Source organism: Caenorhabditis remanei, chromosome II (assembly GCF_010183535.1).
Source record: "Caenorhabditis remanei strain PX506 chromosome II, whole genome shotgun sequence".
Classification (NCBI taxonomy): Eukaryota; Metazoa; Nematoda; class Chromadorea; order Rhabditida; family Rhabditidae; genus Caenorhabditis; species Caenorhabditis remanei.
In genome coordinates, this window is record NC_071329.1 from 6,154,749 (window position 1) to 6,169,684 (window position 14,936).

The 14,936-nt window shown below is 38.3% G+C and overlaps 7 protein-coding genes across 7 annotated transcripts; 6 read left to right on the top strand and 1 right to left on the bottom strand.

Annotated features, from left to right (window-relative positions):
• Positions 1 to 63: 63 nt before the first annotated feature.
• GCK72_004826 (uncharacterized protein) lies at positions 64 to 525 on the top strand (the record flags this gene model as incomplete). Its single annotated transcript, XM_053724904.1, has 1 exon — positions 64 to 525. One exon carries the CDS (start codon positions 64 to 66, stop codon positions 523 to 525), a length of 462 nt encoding a protein of 153 aa, XP_053589098.1.
• Positions 526 to 1,159: 634 nt separating this feature from the next.
• GCK72_004827 (uncharacterized protein) lies at positions 1,160 to 1,564 on the top strand (the record flags this gene model as incomplete). The annotated part of the gene is made up of 1 exon (XM_053724905.1): positions 1,160 to 1,564. One exon carries the CDS (start codon positions 1,160 to 1,162, stop codon positions 1,562 to 1,564), a length of 405 nt encoding a protein of 134 aa, XP_053589099.1.
• A 1,640-nt stretch (positions 1,565 to 3,204) lies between these two features.
• On the top strand, positions 3,205 to 3,642 carry GCK72_004828 (uncharacterized protein; the record flags this gene model as incomplete). Its single annotated transcript, XM_053724906.1, has 1 exon — positions 3,205 to 3,642. The coding sequence occupies one exon, from the start codon at positions 3,205 to 3,207 to the stop codon at positions 3,640 to 3,642; it is 438 nt and encodes a 145-aa protein (XP_053589100.1).
• A 1,207-nt stretch (positions 3,643 to 4,849) lies between these two features.
• Positions 4,850 to 5,461, top strand: GCK72_004829 (uncharacterized protein; the record flags this gene model as incomplete). Its single annotated transcript, XM_053724907.1, has 1 exon — positions 4,850 to 5,461. The coding sequence occupies one exon, from the start codon at positions 4,850 to 4,852 to the stop codon at positions 5,459 to 5,461; it is 612 nt and encodes a 203-aa protein (XP_053589101.1).
• A 2,409-nt stretch (positions 5,462 to 7,870) lies between these two features.
• GCK72_004830 (uncharacterized protein) lies at positions 7,871 to 8,599 on the top strand (the record flags this gene model as incomplete). The annotated part of the gene is made up of 1 exon (XM_003098298.2): positions 7,871 to 8,599. The coding sequence occupies one exon, from the start codon at positions 7,871 to 7,873 to the stop codon at positions 8,597 to 8,599; it is 729 nt and encodes a 242-aa protein (XP_003098346.2).
• Positions 8,600 to 8,973: 374 nt separating this feature from the next.
• Positions 8,974 to 9,411, top strand: GCK72_004831 (uncharacterized protein; the record flags this gene model as incomplete). Its single annotated transcript, XM_003098296.2, has 1 exon — positions 8,974 to 9,411. The coding sequence occupies one exon, from the start codon at positions 8,974 to 8,976 to the stop codon at positions 9,409 to 9,411; it is 438 nt and encodes a 145-aa protein (XP_003098344.2).
• A 4,252-nt stretch (positions 9,412 to 13,663) lies between these two features.
• On the bottom strand, positions 13,664 to 13,967 carry GCK72_004832 (uncharacterized protein; the record flags this gene model as incomplete). Its single annotated transcript, XM_053724908.1, has 2 exons — positions 13,664 to 13,679; positions 13,726 to 13,967. 2 exons carry the CDS (start codon positions 13,965 to 13,967, stop codon positions 13,664 to 13,666), a joined length of 258 nt encoding a protein of 85 aa, XP_053589102.1.
• Positions 13,968 to 14,936: the final 969 nt, after the last annotated feature.

A 14,936-nucleotide genomic window follows, 5' to 3' on the forward strand; every position in this document is an offset into this window, starting at 1 on the left:
CCTTCAAACTCATTCTTCATTTCACTTTCACATCTTCAACACTTCGATTGTTTTCTTTTCAAAATGAACCTTCTTCTATTGATAATAGTGCCTATCACTGTTATCATTCCGGATGTTCACAGTCAGAACGATGCTACTGATTCAACTAAAACAAGTTCTTCACCCTCTTTGAATTGTGATTTCCTGAATGACTCGTTTAGTTATAAGGACATGACTTATAACGGTGAATGCTGTAACACGGATGCAGTGGAGTTCATGGACACAGAACATCCATTGTGGAGATTCACTACCCTTCAATGGATACAGGAATCCTACTTAGGCGAATTGTTTGCCCGAGGTGACTGTAACATATCGAGTACCTCCACAGTAGAGCAATCTACTACAGTACTAACCTCTACGACTACTGTACCAGAAACCACAACTACTATTGCTACTACTGAAAGTTCCTCTACAATACTCATGACCGAAGCTGACCCGAAGGCATCAAGAAAGTATGGTAGGTTGTACCGGCAACTCGGCAACTAAAACTTCGGCAATTTCGGCAACTTTCGGCAACCGGCAACTTGTTGCCGCACAGCCCTACTAGGTACACAGTGCAAATTAAAAATATATCAGTAAATAAAAATATATACAGTAAATATATTTTGAGTATACATGGGGTGCCGTTATGACACAGGTGCCGTTCTATTACAGGTGCCGTTATAATACAGTATTTACGGTATATCTAAATGATTGCCTCTAATATCAAAAGTAGCGCTGGAAAAAAGTGGGACTCCCTAGTTTTTCATATTAAGGGTGTGCACATGTCTAAAAATATGAAAATATTTTTTACCTTAATATAACCTGTGCAGAAGTTAAAATGAGATTTTTACGAAGCAGGCTAGAGTAAGACTTTTTTCGTCTCTGTCGCAATACGACCTGAACTTAGTTCCGGCTTGTTATCATTATTTTGTTTTTTGACGTTTCCGACTCCGCACGACTAGCCTTCCCCTTGTTGCCTGGCTCCAGCGCCCCATCGCCAGGCAATACCATCTTAATAGAAATTTATTAGATTTCGCTGGAGCCTCAATCCCCCCCCCCCCCCCAAATTCTCTTTCATTTCTCCCTTTTCTTCATTTCACTTTCACATCTTCAAAACTTCAATTGTTCTCTTTTCAAAATGAACCTTCTTCTGTTGAAGATAGTGGCTATCACTGTTATCATACCGGATATTCTCAGTCAGAACGATGGTACTGATTCTACAACTTCTTCACCCTCATTGGATTGTGGTTACCTGAATAACTCGTATACTTCTGTCGGGGGCATGACTTATAACGGTGAATGTTGTAACTCGGGAGCAGTTAATTATATGGAAACAGAGAATCCAGGGTGGAGAACCAATCAACAGGAACTGCAAACATACATGCTCCTATTGTTTACTGGAGGTTATTGTAACTCCACAGTAGAGCAATCTACTGCAGTACTAACCTCTACGACTACTGTACCAGAAACCACTACTACTGTGAAAAAAATAAAGTTTGGCCAAGGATTTTCAAAAAAAAATTTCGCGCCCAAAACGCTTTAGTTCACAAATGCACTAAAGCGTTTTGGGCGCGAAAATTTTTTTTGAAAATCCTTGGCCAAACTTTATTTTTTTCACAGTACTGAAGAATTCAACTGTTATTGGCTTGAATATGTATGGCGAGACCCTTTTTATAATGGTGAATGTTGTAACTGGGAATCAGTGAATTATTTAAACGGAGAATACGATTCCATCTGGACAAAAGGTTCCAACCGTTCACGATACATAAAAGAGTTACGCGAGAACAATATCTGTGGCGGTACTACTACTTCTACTACTATTGACACTACTGCTACTACTGAAAGTTCCTCTACAATACTCACTACCGAAGTTGACCTGAAGGCGTCAAGAAAATATGGTGAGTATACAGAACTAATTTTTTAAAGGAATGGTTGCTCATACTATCAAAAGTCTAGTAGAGAATGTCAAGAGAGTTACAGTAAAATAGAAAAGGCAATATAAAAAGTTGTTTTGAACAATGTTAGTATTATCACGACACGCGTTTTATAAATTCGCTCAACCGAAACCAAAAAAAGTAGCGTGCAAAATCAAGAGACTCTGAGAAAAAGAGACATTTCTCAAGGGGATTTCGGTGGAGCGCAGTTCTAAGAACTGTGTTGCAATAGTAGCTGTCCACAAATTCAAGTGGAGATGCACCCGATGTAGATCATATGTAGTTTGCGAGTTTCGTCCCTCTCCATTCTGCAAAAGTTCAACATTTGTACTTTTTCGCACAATTTTTTGCAAAAAAACACGTTCCTATCGGTGTAACCTGGCAATCCAATCTAAATATATTTATTTTGCTCCGTCATTATTTTTTTGCTCTTTTCTTTTTCTTATTCTTTTTCACATTTGCTCCATTTCATTGGTTGCACGTTTAAAAGGATGAGACTCTTTCTATTGGTGGTAGTAGTTACCACTATCAATCCTAACGTCTACTGCCTTAGTACCCCTACCAAAGAGCCAGTCAATTGTTATTGGCTTGGAATTGCATGACATGATGTTTATTACAATTGCGAATGTTGTAACCTGAGATCAGTTATCTACTTAAATACAACTTATGGAGCCAGTTGGATAACAAGCTCATGGGCGCGTACCACGTATTTCAATAGACTACATGATGAAGGTCTTTGTGATGGTATGTTGGAAATTTTTGTTCGAAATATTTATAGAGTCATATTGTATTATTATTTTCTCGAGAAGTTTTGGCCAAGCCAGTATTTTCTTTACTTACTGGGGAAGATCATGGAGTCAGATTAGAGATATGGGGCATGATCTATATCACTGGAAAGCTGAAATCACGCAGATTTGAATTAAATATTCAGTTTTTGCACCCGAGATCTGGTATTTGAGAAAAAAAGGTCAAACCTTTAACAAATCATCACCATCCAACAAGTGGTTGCGACACGGACTCCACTATCTTCCCTAGTTAGAGTATGTAGCTTGCTTGGCTCATTTGCCCCGGATCCTTGTTGCAAACGTTATACTTCGGGCTATGTATTTTCAAATACGCCTGCGAGAAAGCGGTGTAACCTGGCAATATCATCAAAACATGTTTATTATTCTTTTTTCTATAGATCCGCAACACTTTTTTCTTTTTCTTCTTTTTTATTTTGCATCTTCAATTCTGCCATCTCCTCAAAATGAACCTTCTGCTAATATTAGCTCCCCTTTTTATTCTTAACGTCTTCTCCCAAAACACTGAATCCTCTCCTACTGTTTCCCTCAACTGTGGATACCTCGGCGAATCATATACCTTTTCATCCGGTATCAGTTATGACGGAGAATGCTGTAACACTGATGCTTTGGAGTACATGGACAAGGAGCATCCGGGATGGAGAAAGAATAATTCTCAGTTGCAACAATACTTGTCAGAGCTCTATCAAAATCAACTTTGCGTTGGGTCTACCACAATTGTACTCAGCTCCACTACTACTGTACCACAAACTACTACTACTAAATCGTTTTTGTGCAGCTTAATGGGGATTGGTTGTCCTAAAGATTCAACTTCAACTGTAATTGCTTCTACTGAGACGAGTACTACTGTAATCGAGACTTCAAGTGAGGGTGGGTTCTTTTGAAGAAGCTCTATCGTACTAATAGTAAAGATGAAGACCCGGGTTCAGCATAATAACAGGTAAGTGGATAAATAAAAATCGGAAGGGAAAGATCCTGGTAGAAAGGGAAGAGAGGCATTTATAGTCCGTGCTAGAATGTAGATTCGATGATCAGGAGCCTGGTAGCATGTTGTCCGGGAGATGGAGAGGGAAAGCGTGTGTGGACCTAGAGGATGTCGGCTTTCATCGATTATCCATGGTGTTTCAGATATATCCCATCCGTGGGAGAATGGGGCGGCTTGGGTATGACTTGGAAGAATGAAATTAGGACATAATATGAGAAGTGAGGGAGACGTTAGAGTTCTGTCCTGGACGACCTCTAACGTACTTTGGATCTCACCTGATGACGGGTGTTCTGGAGTGGGTGACGTCATCAGGTCAAAGTCCGAGCCTTGCGACGTGGACTAAATAAGGGATGATCGATTCTCTCATACTTGCAAACCGGGCTGAAACGGGCCGACACGGGCCGGCTCGTAACTCGCGTCAAAATGAATATTATGAGCTGAAAAATATACAAAAATGTAGATCTCGACGAGTTCTATGCCCGTGACCTACTACGGACCGGATGGCTATTCGTTAATGTGCCGCGGGCCGGGAAAAAGTGCCAAAAAACGCGAAAATGGCCAAAAAGCCATTCTAGCCCGGCCCGCGGCATATTAAAGAATAGACATCCGGCCCGTAGTAGGTCACGGACATACGGACTCGACGGACATACGGACTCACGGACTCGACGAGATCTACATTTTGGTATATTTTTAAGCTCATTGCGTTTGAAGTGAGTTACGAGCCGGCTTGATTTTCTGAGGAGTACTGGGTACACACTTACAACACGATTTTTTCCTCAGATACTGTTTTCCTTTTGAAATCCTCAGATTTCGAACTATCCAGCCATTTAGGTTTTGTTTCAAAAGCTTGTTAGAGTATACTTTTAACTGTTTGTCACTCTTTGTGAATAACGACAAAATTTCTACGTCTTCTATTTCTGACCCCATCCCAAGTTCACTAAAACACTAGCTCCCGTCAATCGGCACTCCTGTCGGGTAACCTAGCAATACCATATGAATACATCAGTTTCATTGCATTTTAATAGAGTCTCGTTTGTTTTTTCGAAGCATTTTCATTTTCTCATTTCTATTCCTTTCACCAACGCTTTTGGCTGTCTTATCGTAGTATGAATTTCCTACTGCTGATTGCGGTCTCGTTCACATTCATCATTCCCAACATTCTTTGCCAAAACTCTTCAACAACTTCTCTCAATTGTGGATATCTCGGGGGCCAATACAATATTTCCGCTAATGAATCCTACAATGGAGAGTGTTGCAACACTGCAGCAGTGGAATACATGGATCAGGAATATCTAGGATGGCGGCAAAATTACAGTCAGATAAGGCGAAACCTGATAATGCTGAATGACAAAGGATATTGTGTTCTAACTTCCACTACCTCCACTACTCCCACTACAGAGCTCTCTACTACTCCATTCAACTGCTACTGGTTATCTGAAAACTGGAATTGGGTTGGTTATAGCGGGGAATGCTGTAATCCAGAATCAGTTGACTACTTGAACTCAATCAATGGATCGTACTGGAGAGATCAAAACGCAACTCGTGCTGATTTTATAAAATCTTTGAGAAGTAGTGGAGTCTGTGGAGGGAGTACAACTTCTACTGTGACATCGACTACTGTTACTACTGTTACTACTAATTTTTTATCGACAAGCACAACGGAAATGGAGACAACGAGTGAAATTGGTGGGTTACCGTTTAGGGGAATTTTTTGGTGAGACAGTGTTTCATATCTACGGTACCGCTAAAAAAATTATCAACTTTCGCTATTTTCTGTGGTAGTGTATTTCGGTGTTACCTGATTGTTCGATAAACTCAATTTTGTATGGGTTGGACAGTGAAAAAGTAGAAGATCATTATTGTAGTTGGCCATTTTTTTGTAGGAACACTCCCGAGAGGGTTATGGTCATTTTAAGTAAGAGGCAGCTCGAAATTCACTATATTTGAAATGGGACGATGGAGAAATTTCTTTGTCGATATGTAACTTTCTAGAGAGTGCTTGGGCAAAAAAGTTGTCAACCACAAAAAATGAAGATCTACCTTTGTTCGGTATGATTCATTAAAAAATCTACTTGATGGGACAATTAGTATTACCATGACACACTGTCAAAGTTGGGTAGTTTCAACTGAAAACGGTCAAAGTTCTTAAATTATAGACCGGTACTGTATCTATCTTAAATAAAGTTCTCCATTTCCTAGAGTGTAGCGATCTTAAATATGTAATGATCTCTTGATCTCCCATGTCACATCTTTCCGAAACTGCTCGTGACCATCCGCCTGACTTTGGGACTTCAAAGCCCCGATTGCTAGGCAATCGGCACATGATTTTCGCATATATTTTCTTCATTAGTATTCTTTTTTCATTCATTACACCACATCTGCCATGACACACTTGCTTTTGCTACTATACCCTACCATCTTCTCGACCCTAGTGTTTTGTCAAACCACACCAAAACTTGAATGCTACTGGTTGTCACCTGCGTGTTGTAACACTGCGGCTATTGATTTTTTGAATGGAAGATGGAAATTATGGAAAACTGCAGAAATTTATCGGAAAAGTCTGTACCAGCCGAGTCTGGATGAGAAAAGATTGTGTGATCCTCCGACAAGTACAACTACAACATCGACTAGTATCAAAACTACTAAAACTACTAAAAGTGAGTTTCGGGATAGTTCTGAACTTCTTTCGGTAAAGTTGGCTTGGTCAGAGAGTCAGGGTTTTGATAAAGTCTATATTTGAACTTTAGGCAATCAGCTGTCTAAATTTATTTTGAATCAAAACTGAAAGCCAATGACGAAGTGTTTTCCCATCTTGAACTTTTCAAAAGGGAATTGAACCGATGCAAAATCATGACATTTGCTTTGTTACATTTATTTATGACGCCCATGACGTTGATTTCTTTTCTTTCTTCATCCCGGGCTCATCAGGAATGAATTGAACCGATTCAAAGTTATTTTGCTATTTTGCTTTCTTTTTTCTGAATTCCTTCCACTCATCTTCATTTTTATCTGCCTTCTATAATCTATGTTACCTTTACTATTACTCCCTCTTCTCTATCTTCCCATTATCTCAACTCGATCCACCTCCTGCTACTGGTTGTCGGAATCGTGGGTCGAAGGACTCACTTACCCTCAAATCTACAACGGAACATGTTGCAACTCACGTGTTGTTGCCTACTGTGAGAGTTCAGACCCAAATTGGATGGCTGCTTCGGGAGAGACTCGATTCAAACTTCTGGAGACTATGACTCTTATTGGGATTTGTAATTTTTCGGATTCTACTACAGGTAATGGTTTGAGAGAGCAACCTGGAACAGTGAGACTTCATTCTTTCATCTGAAACTGAATCTTTCTACATATGGGCTGATATGATATCACTCTGTCAAAAATCAGAAAAAAAGCAGCGTGGCACGCTTAAAAGAAAGTTACTGGATTTGTTACTACGGATCACTTTTTACGAGTTTTCGACTAGCAACCGAGCTCTCGCTTTTCCTTTTTCTCTTCATTCTTTTCTTGGATTCACTACTCTCCGACTAGCAACAGAGCTTTCTCCCTTCCCCAAATTTTGTCATTCTTCAACTTTTTTCATTTTCAACTCTACCAAGCATGTTACCTTTACTATTGCTCCTTCTTCTCTATCTTCCCCTTATCTCAACTCAATCCACCTCCTGCTACTGGTTGTCGGAATCTTGGGTCGAAGGACTCACTTACCCACAGATATACAATGGAACGTGTTGCAACTCACGTGCGGTTGACTACTGTGAGATTTCAGACCCATATTGGATGGATGCTTCGGGAGATACTCGATTCGAACTTCTGGAGACTATGACTCTTATTGGGATTTGTAATTTTTCGGATCCTACTACCGGTAATGGTTTGAGAGGGCTGAACCTGTGCGCGTTATTGACAGAAGCAAGTTAGGGTGATCTTCTGAATTATCTGATGTCACTTTCCTCTGCTCAAAAGTTCAAAAAATCTTGAAACGTTTACGACCGATACCAAACGAAGAAAGTTCTTAGACTAGTTTTATTTCTTGGATTTACTACTCTTCGACTAGCAACAGAGATTTCTCCCTTTCCCAAACTCTTTCATTCTTCAACTTTTTACCTTTTCGACTCTACCAAGCTATGAAAACTCTGTTTTTGATTCTATTTCTACCGATTCTCGTGTATTGTCAATCTGATGGGGTCTTGGATTGTGGCTATTTGAGCGACACATTCGTATACAAAGATTTTGCGAATGTCTATCGGAACTATGTCGGTGGATGTTGTACTTCTGCATGTCTCAAGCGTCTAGAAGAGCATTATCCTGGTTGGAGAACTCCAACTGAAATTAACCCTGCATCATGGTATGTCAGTATGTTGTATAGCTTACAATGTTGCAAGGATACTCCATCGATAGCAGTGATAACTGAAACTATGTCAACTACCACCGGCACTACTCCTGTCACCACTCCAACGACAACCACTATTCCAACAACAACATCAGTCACCAGCACTATCAAAACCACTATAAAGAATCAAAAGCTAAACTGTGGATGGCTTGAAGAGTCAAACGGTGGACTATGCTGTACGCAAAGAGCATTGAATTTCTTGCAAACGTGGGATGCAAACTGGCGAAAATTAAATGACATCGGTTACAGAACACAAATAATTAACATTCTGAAATCCAAGGGACATTGCGATAGTAAGGGTACTCCTTTGACCACTACTACCGTTATTGTTCCAAGTACGACTGTTACTAAATCGATGTTGTGCAACTTAGTGGGCGTAGGTTGCGCTGAAAAATCAACTACACCTATAATGGCTTCTACAACTACTGTAATCGATTCTTCAAGTAAGGGTGAGTCCTTTTGATCAAGCTCTATCGTACTATTATAGTTTAGACTTTGTGTTCAAACAATCTAAGAGTGCGAGTTTAATAATGAAGGACTGTTAGGCTTGGAAAAAATTATATGGTTTTCTAGGAGCTAGGTGGGCCTGAATTGAACCTTGAGATTTTTTCTTTTCCTTATCCGAATCTGAATCTCTCTGGGCTCACCTGATGTTATTTTCTTAAACTATTAGGCAACGTTCACTAGCGGCACACTTGAAAGAAAGTTACTAGACTTGTTTCTACGGATCACTTTTTACGACTTTTTGACTAGCAACCGAGTTTTCGTTTTTCTCTTGTTTCTTTATTCTTTATTCTACAACTTTTTACAATTACGAATTCACCCACAAACTGAAATATGCAGATCTTGTTATTCATATTGTTTCTACCGAATTTTATTTATTGTAAACCAAATGGAAACCGGGACTGTATGCACTTGGAAGACACGTTCGAGTACACGGATACCAAAAACGTTAGGCAAAAATTTGTCGGAGGATGTTGTACTCCCGAATGTCTTGCTCTGCTGGGAACTACGGATTCATTGACATGGAGTAAAACATCTTCTATTGACACCTTCATCAGCACTCTCTACAAGGAAGAGTGTTGCAATGATGCTCCATCGGCAATTGCAACAAACGAGACTTCTACACCTACAACGGTTACTAGTTCAATTAGCAATACACCTTCTCTTCTAGCACTACTGATACTACCACTTCAATCACTGCCACCTCTCCCAGTGCCAGTCATGGTAAGTGATCATGCCAAAAGCGTAAAGTACACAATTTTACTAATTTGATGGCTAACTGAGCCGGCTAGCCTTTTTGTTACTTTTGATACCCTCTAATTATCTAAACTGTTCATTTGAAAAAGCTTGAATCTTACTACAATTTGTTTCAACCAATCGCGGTTTTACCACTGTTGAGACCACCCAGAGCGCAGGACACTTTCAAAAAAGCGCATGAGACATAACGAGTTGCCAAGCGACATCGCCGAAATGGGCTCGATTCGTTTTGGAGACTCTATATTTTTATACAATTTTTATTTTCTTACTTCTTTGAATGATTTCACTCCTAATAATTATTTACTTTACTTTGTATTATACACGGCCAGTATACTGTAAGTGATCTAGACTGTAACTGTCTGTATACCGTGAACAACACGGTCTATAACTATAATGAAGAATGTTTTTATCTCATTCTCATAGTTTGTAGTGACATTTGCGTTACTTTAACTATTAAACCTTAGCCCAAGTCTTCTATGGAGAAAGTTCATTCTCACCGAACTCTAAAGGAAACTCTGTACTGGCTGAATCCAAAAGCTAGTCAGAATTCGATTTTTAAAAATGTGCATTTTTGAAAAAAACCGTACTCAGAGAGCCGATTGGTTCTGAAACATAAAACTTACATCATTTTGAATTGTGAAAGTAGTTCGACTAGTTACACGTGTCTTTCTCCCATCACCACAAGGTATACCCACGTCACTTTTTGCCTCTTCTCCACATAAAATCACCATTACTTGGATACTAGTCTCAAGTGGGTCCCGCTGCTAGGCATTTTGACACCTCGGGCCCCTTTAAAAACCGGATTCAGCTCACTTTCAACCAGTTTTCCCTTTTTTCACACCTACTTTTCTCTAACATTTGTGTTATTTTCACCATGAAACCTCTTCTATTCATAATAGTCTTGGCTATCATAGCCCAATTCTTTGGTGTAGAAAGCAAGTCCGGACTTCACGGGAATTCTGGGACATCTGGACCAAACGGCAACTCAGGCAATAATTCCGGTGAGTGTTCGTAGCTGAATAACACCTGAATATAAATAGATGAGGAGAGTATTACGGAGAATATCTGATAGCTAATCTTATGACTAGTCAGTAGAATCTCAAGAAGAAAAGGAGGGTACGTATAAGCGTTGCCAATTCATTGTGTTCAAGAAATAGTGCTAAATTCAGATTGAGTGTTACAAAAATTGGTTCAAGCAAATCAGCTAATACCCGGCAAACTTCGAGAAAACGGATTGGAAAATGACTGGCAGTCGCTTATTTCTCTGAACTTATGTTCTGTCGTAGAGTTCCTAATCATTAGTTAGTCATTTTTCGTCACGCGATTAATGACGTAAAATGATAATCAAAATATCATAATTTAAAAAACACAGTGTAATTTGACTATCGGAAACACGGTCTCCTAGAACGATTTTAGGGGCAGATGACGTCATCAATCGTGGAATGTCACGAAAAATGAAAAATTTCTAAAAATTCACACGTGAGGGAGTTTTTGAACGGGGAATGAAGTGGTCATCCATTTTCTCGAGAACCAGGGCAAATCTCGAACAACTGTCACACAGTTTTGTTCGAAACCGTAGTATGAACCCACTTATAATTTTTTGTGTTTTTCTGTTGGGTAACTTTTGAGTTATCTTTCATTGAAAAATAAACTGAAAACACTCAACTTTTCAATAACTTTGAAATATCTGACCTCATTTTGCATACATCAAAAATCCATTCACACAACTTTTTTCCTATGTTCATTGGCTATCATTTGCACTTATTCATAACGTGTTTGTTTCTAAACTAACCGAGTTATGTCATTTTATGCTTTGGCATTATTTTTTTGTTATAACTGGAGTTGATGACATAACTCGGTTAGTTTAGAAACAAACACGTTATGAATAAGTGCAAATGATAGCCAATGAACATGGGAAAAAAGTTGTGTGAATGGATTTTTGATATATGCAAAATAAGGTCAGATATTTCAAAATTATTGAAAAAGTCGAATGTTTTCAGTTGATTTTTCAATGAAAGATAACTCAAAAGTTACCCAACAGAAAAACACAAAAAATTATAAGTGGGTTCATACTACGGTTTCGAACAAAACTGTGTGACAGTTTTTCGAGATTTGCCCTGGTTCTCGAAAAAATGGATGACCACTTCATTCCCCGTTCAAAAACTCCCTCACGTGTGAATTTTTAGAAATTTTTCATTTTTCGTGACATTCCACGATTGATGACGTCATCTGCCCCTAAAATCGTTCTAGGAGACCGTGGGAAATGAAAAAACAACTATCAAAACGACGTAAATGATTAATTCCGATAAAAAAAAACAATTATTAAAACGACGTAAATGACTGAGAAAATGAGTTTTCATTTTAAAATTTTTCTGACATTCTTCCTTTTTTCTGCTCTAAATACTAACGTTTCGGCTATTTACGTTCATACTATTTCGACTATTATTTAAAAATTTTGACGAAATAGCTGAATCGACTATCGTTTTCGTCATTTCCAAAATGATTATGACTATATCTATAATCATTTCCTTTTGACTAGTTGACGTGAATAGTATAAATGACTATCAGTTTAAACTGATTTCGTCATTTATTTACACTGACTAGGAACGTTATTCTGTCGAACAGGACCATCTGGATTTGTAACCTAAAAATCGCGACATAATCGATTTTGAAGTTACTTCCAATAGTTACACGTGTCTTACTCCCAACATCCCACCGTATACTCTCGTCATCTTTTGTCTCTTCTCCACACAGAGTCACCACTGCTAGGATACTGAACTCAAGTGGGTCCCGTTGCTAGGCATTTTGACACCACGGGCCCCGTTAAAACCCGGATTCGGCTCACTTTCAACCAGTTTTTCCTTTTTTATTCACTCCCACGTTTTCCTAACATTTGGGATACTTTCACAATGTAACTTCTTCTATTCTTGATAGTCTTGGCTATCTTAGCCGAAGTTTTCTGTGCAGAAAATCTATTAGAATGAAGATAAACAGAAATAAGTACTGTAGAATTCTCGATTGCAGCTTCATCAACAGTTTTTTTCTAGTTTCTTCGCAAATAGTTTAGACTAAAAGTAGTAAGCTTAATCACCATCAATGAATTCAGTCAAGAAAATGAAACCAACAACAGCGTGGATTCGATAAAAATGCATCCAATTATTTCAAACGTATACTGTAAAGAAAAAGTTTCTAACTGTTATGTAACACAATAGTTTTTACCAATTAAACCCTGTTATTTTTGATTTCAATCCATTCAATTCCCCTCCACTGCCATAGTATTTTTGTGGGCCGCCAATAGTATCATATATAATTCCGGCCGGATACTTTGTCACGTACCACGCTACGATTGGTTCACTCCCTTCACTGAAGGGAATTGCTCTGATTGTGAGGATCTGACGGAGGAGTTGGATATTTATGGATATTAAGTTGTAATAAACTCACTACGATATAATGTTTTGTACTCATGTCATTTGGAGGATTAATTTTGGGTATTCACAAACATCATCAGTTGATCTACGTTTCAAACAGCTTTAACCTTCTTGAAATAAAAAAAAACAAGAATAACAGAGAGAAATGTAAACCAGTTTATACTTATTGTTGGTTGTTACTTCCATGTGATACTTCCTCCCTTTATACGAATTTTTCGAATGATCTCTTGGTAGATTTATGATAATTGAATGACATGAATAATTTGGTTGATCAATTCATTTGCATATTGAATTCTATTGGAACTGATTTGAAGGTAAGATGCGGATATATCCGGTACGTAAGATACTAAATTCTGGAGTGCGGACAGACAGTTCCGACACTTTGCTGCTCTATTGGTGGCAACACAGTTACCAGTCTTCTAGGTTTGTGAGGGTAGAACATAGTGTTTTTTCCTCGCTTGTGTAAGCGAGCAGATATTATTGAAACATACATAAATTCCAGCCAAGTTTTTGATGAGTAACTGGGATACTGATTCATAGCGATTCAATGACTTAAGTGATAAGAAGGGGATTATTTAGAAAATCGAACTTTAAGGGTAACCATCATCTTTAGTTCCGTAGTTCCGTGCTCAAGTACAGTGTGAAGAAATCTACACCTGTATCAGCTGTGTAACTTTGCCGTATAGATGGATTTATTATTTGACTTTTTCTGTAGATTTTTTTATCTTTCGATGTTTTTCAAAATATTAAGCTTTATCAATAATAATGAGTTCACTTAAGATAATGAAAGCAACACTCACGCTCAGCGTTGTTCAAAGGTTTTTATGAAAATTTTATAATCATTCCGATGGTCTGCTGTAAAATGAAATTTTAAATTTTTATGTGGCACAACTTTCCTTACCACGACAAGCGAATTATTTGGGATTTCTTTCCATTGAACTCTTCTGGACCCCCAAAGTATTGATATTTTTTTTCTTCATCCAAATATTCAATTCCGACCGGATACTTCGTTGCGTACCATGTTCTGTTTTCACAAATTATTCCGAAATACGAAAATAAATCAACCGCTGGTCCTGATGGTGCATCCGACCCTTCTTTGCTCGCAACAGTTTGGATATCCTGATAGGATAATCGGTCGTTCATAAAAGTTCATTTTGAATTAAACTCACTGCGTCATTTCTATTAGAATACAAATCACTTGGAGGAGTAATTTCAGAGATAACGAAACGTGATTTTATGTAAGTAAAATAATGAGCACCACATGTAACGTTTCTAACACAGCCAACTCCTTCAGTGTATAATGCGTTGTTTCTAGCTGAATAAACAATGATTACTTATGTTTTTTTTTCTATCATTTGTACATTCGTCTGTCCCAGAAAGATCAAGAAAATCGGAGCATTCACAAACATCATCAGTTGATCTTCGTTTCAAACAGCATTGACCTTTATTAAAGCAGAAAACGAAAATAACAAAGAGAAATATGAACCAGTTCATAGTTAGTGTCGTTTTTTACTTCTATACCTATACTTCCTCCGTTTATATGCACTTTTCGAATGATCTCTTGGTAGATTCATGGTAATTAACTGACATCAATAATTTCAGTTGATCAGTTCATTTGCATACTGGAATGTTTTTGGTATTTAGATAAGATATGGATATACTTTCCTAGCAAAAAATGCACGCTTCTTTAAAATGCGTGATAAAATGTTTCAGACTGATATTTATCCGGTACTGATATAACCCTGAAACTTGTTGTTCCAGTATGATGAAATCCCAGAGCTATGTGAATAATTGAAGATTTTAAATTGCACATAAAACTAAATCTTCCAGAGTCGACCACAACACCCTCTACAACACTCTCTACAACCGTTCCTACAACTTCCGAATCCACATCTACCGGTCCCATTTCTACTACAACCGTCGCTCTCAATTGTGGTGCTCTGGCTAATACTTCTTGTTGTACTGAGGAAATTATTAAATGTCTCATGGGTACTGATGGAACTGATTTGTCTCGTTTCTCATCACCTGACGATCATGAAAATGAACTGGCGGAATGCAACTGTGTGTTGACGACGACTAGTACAACGACGAGAACAGGTGGGCTACCAGGGA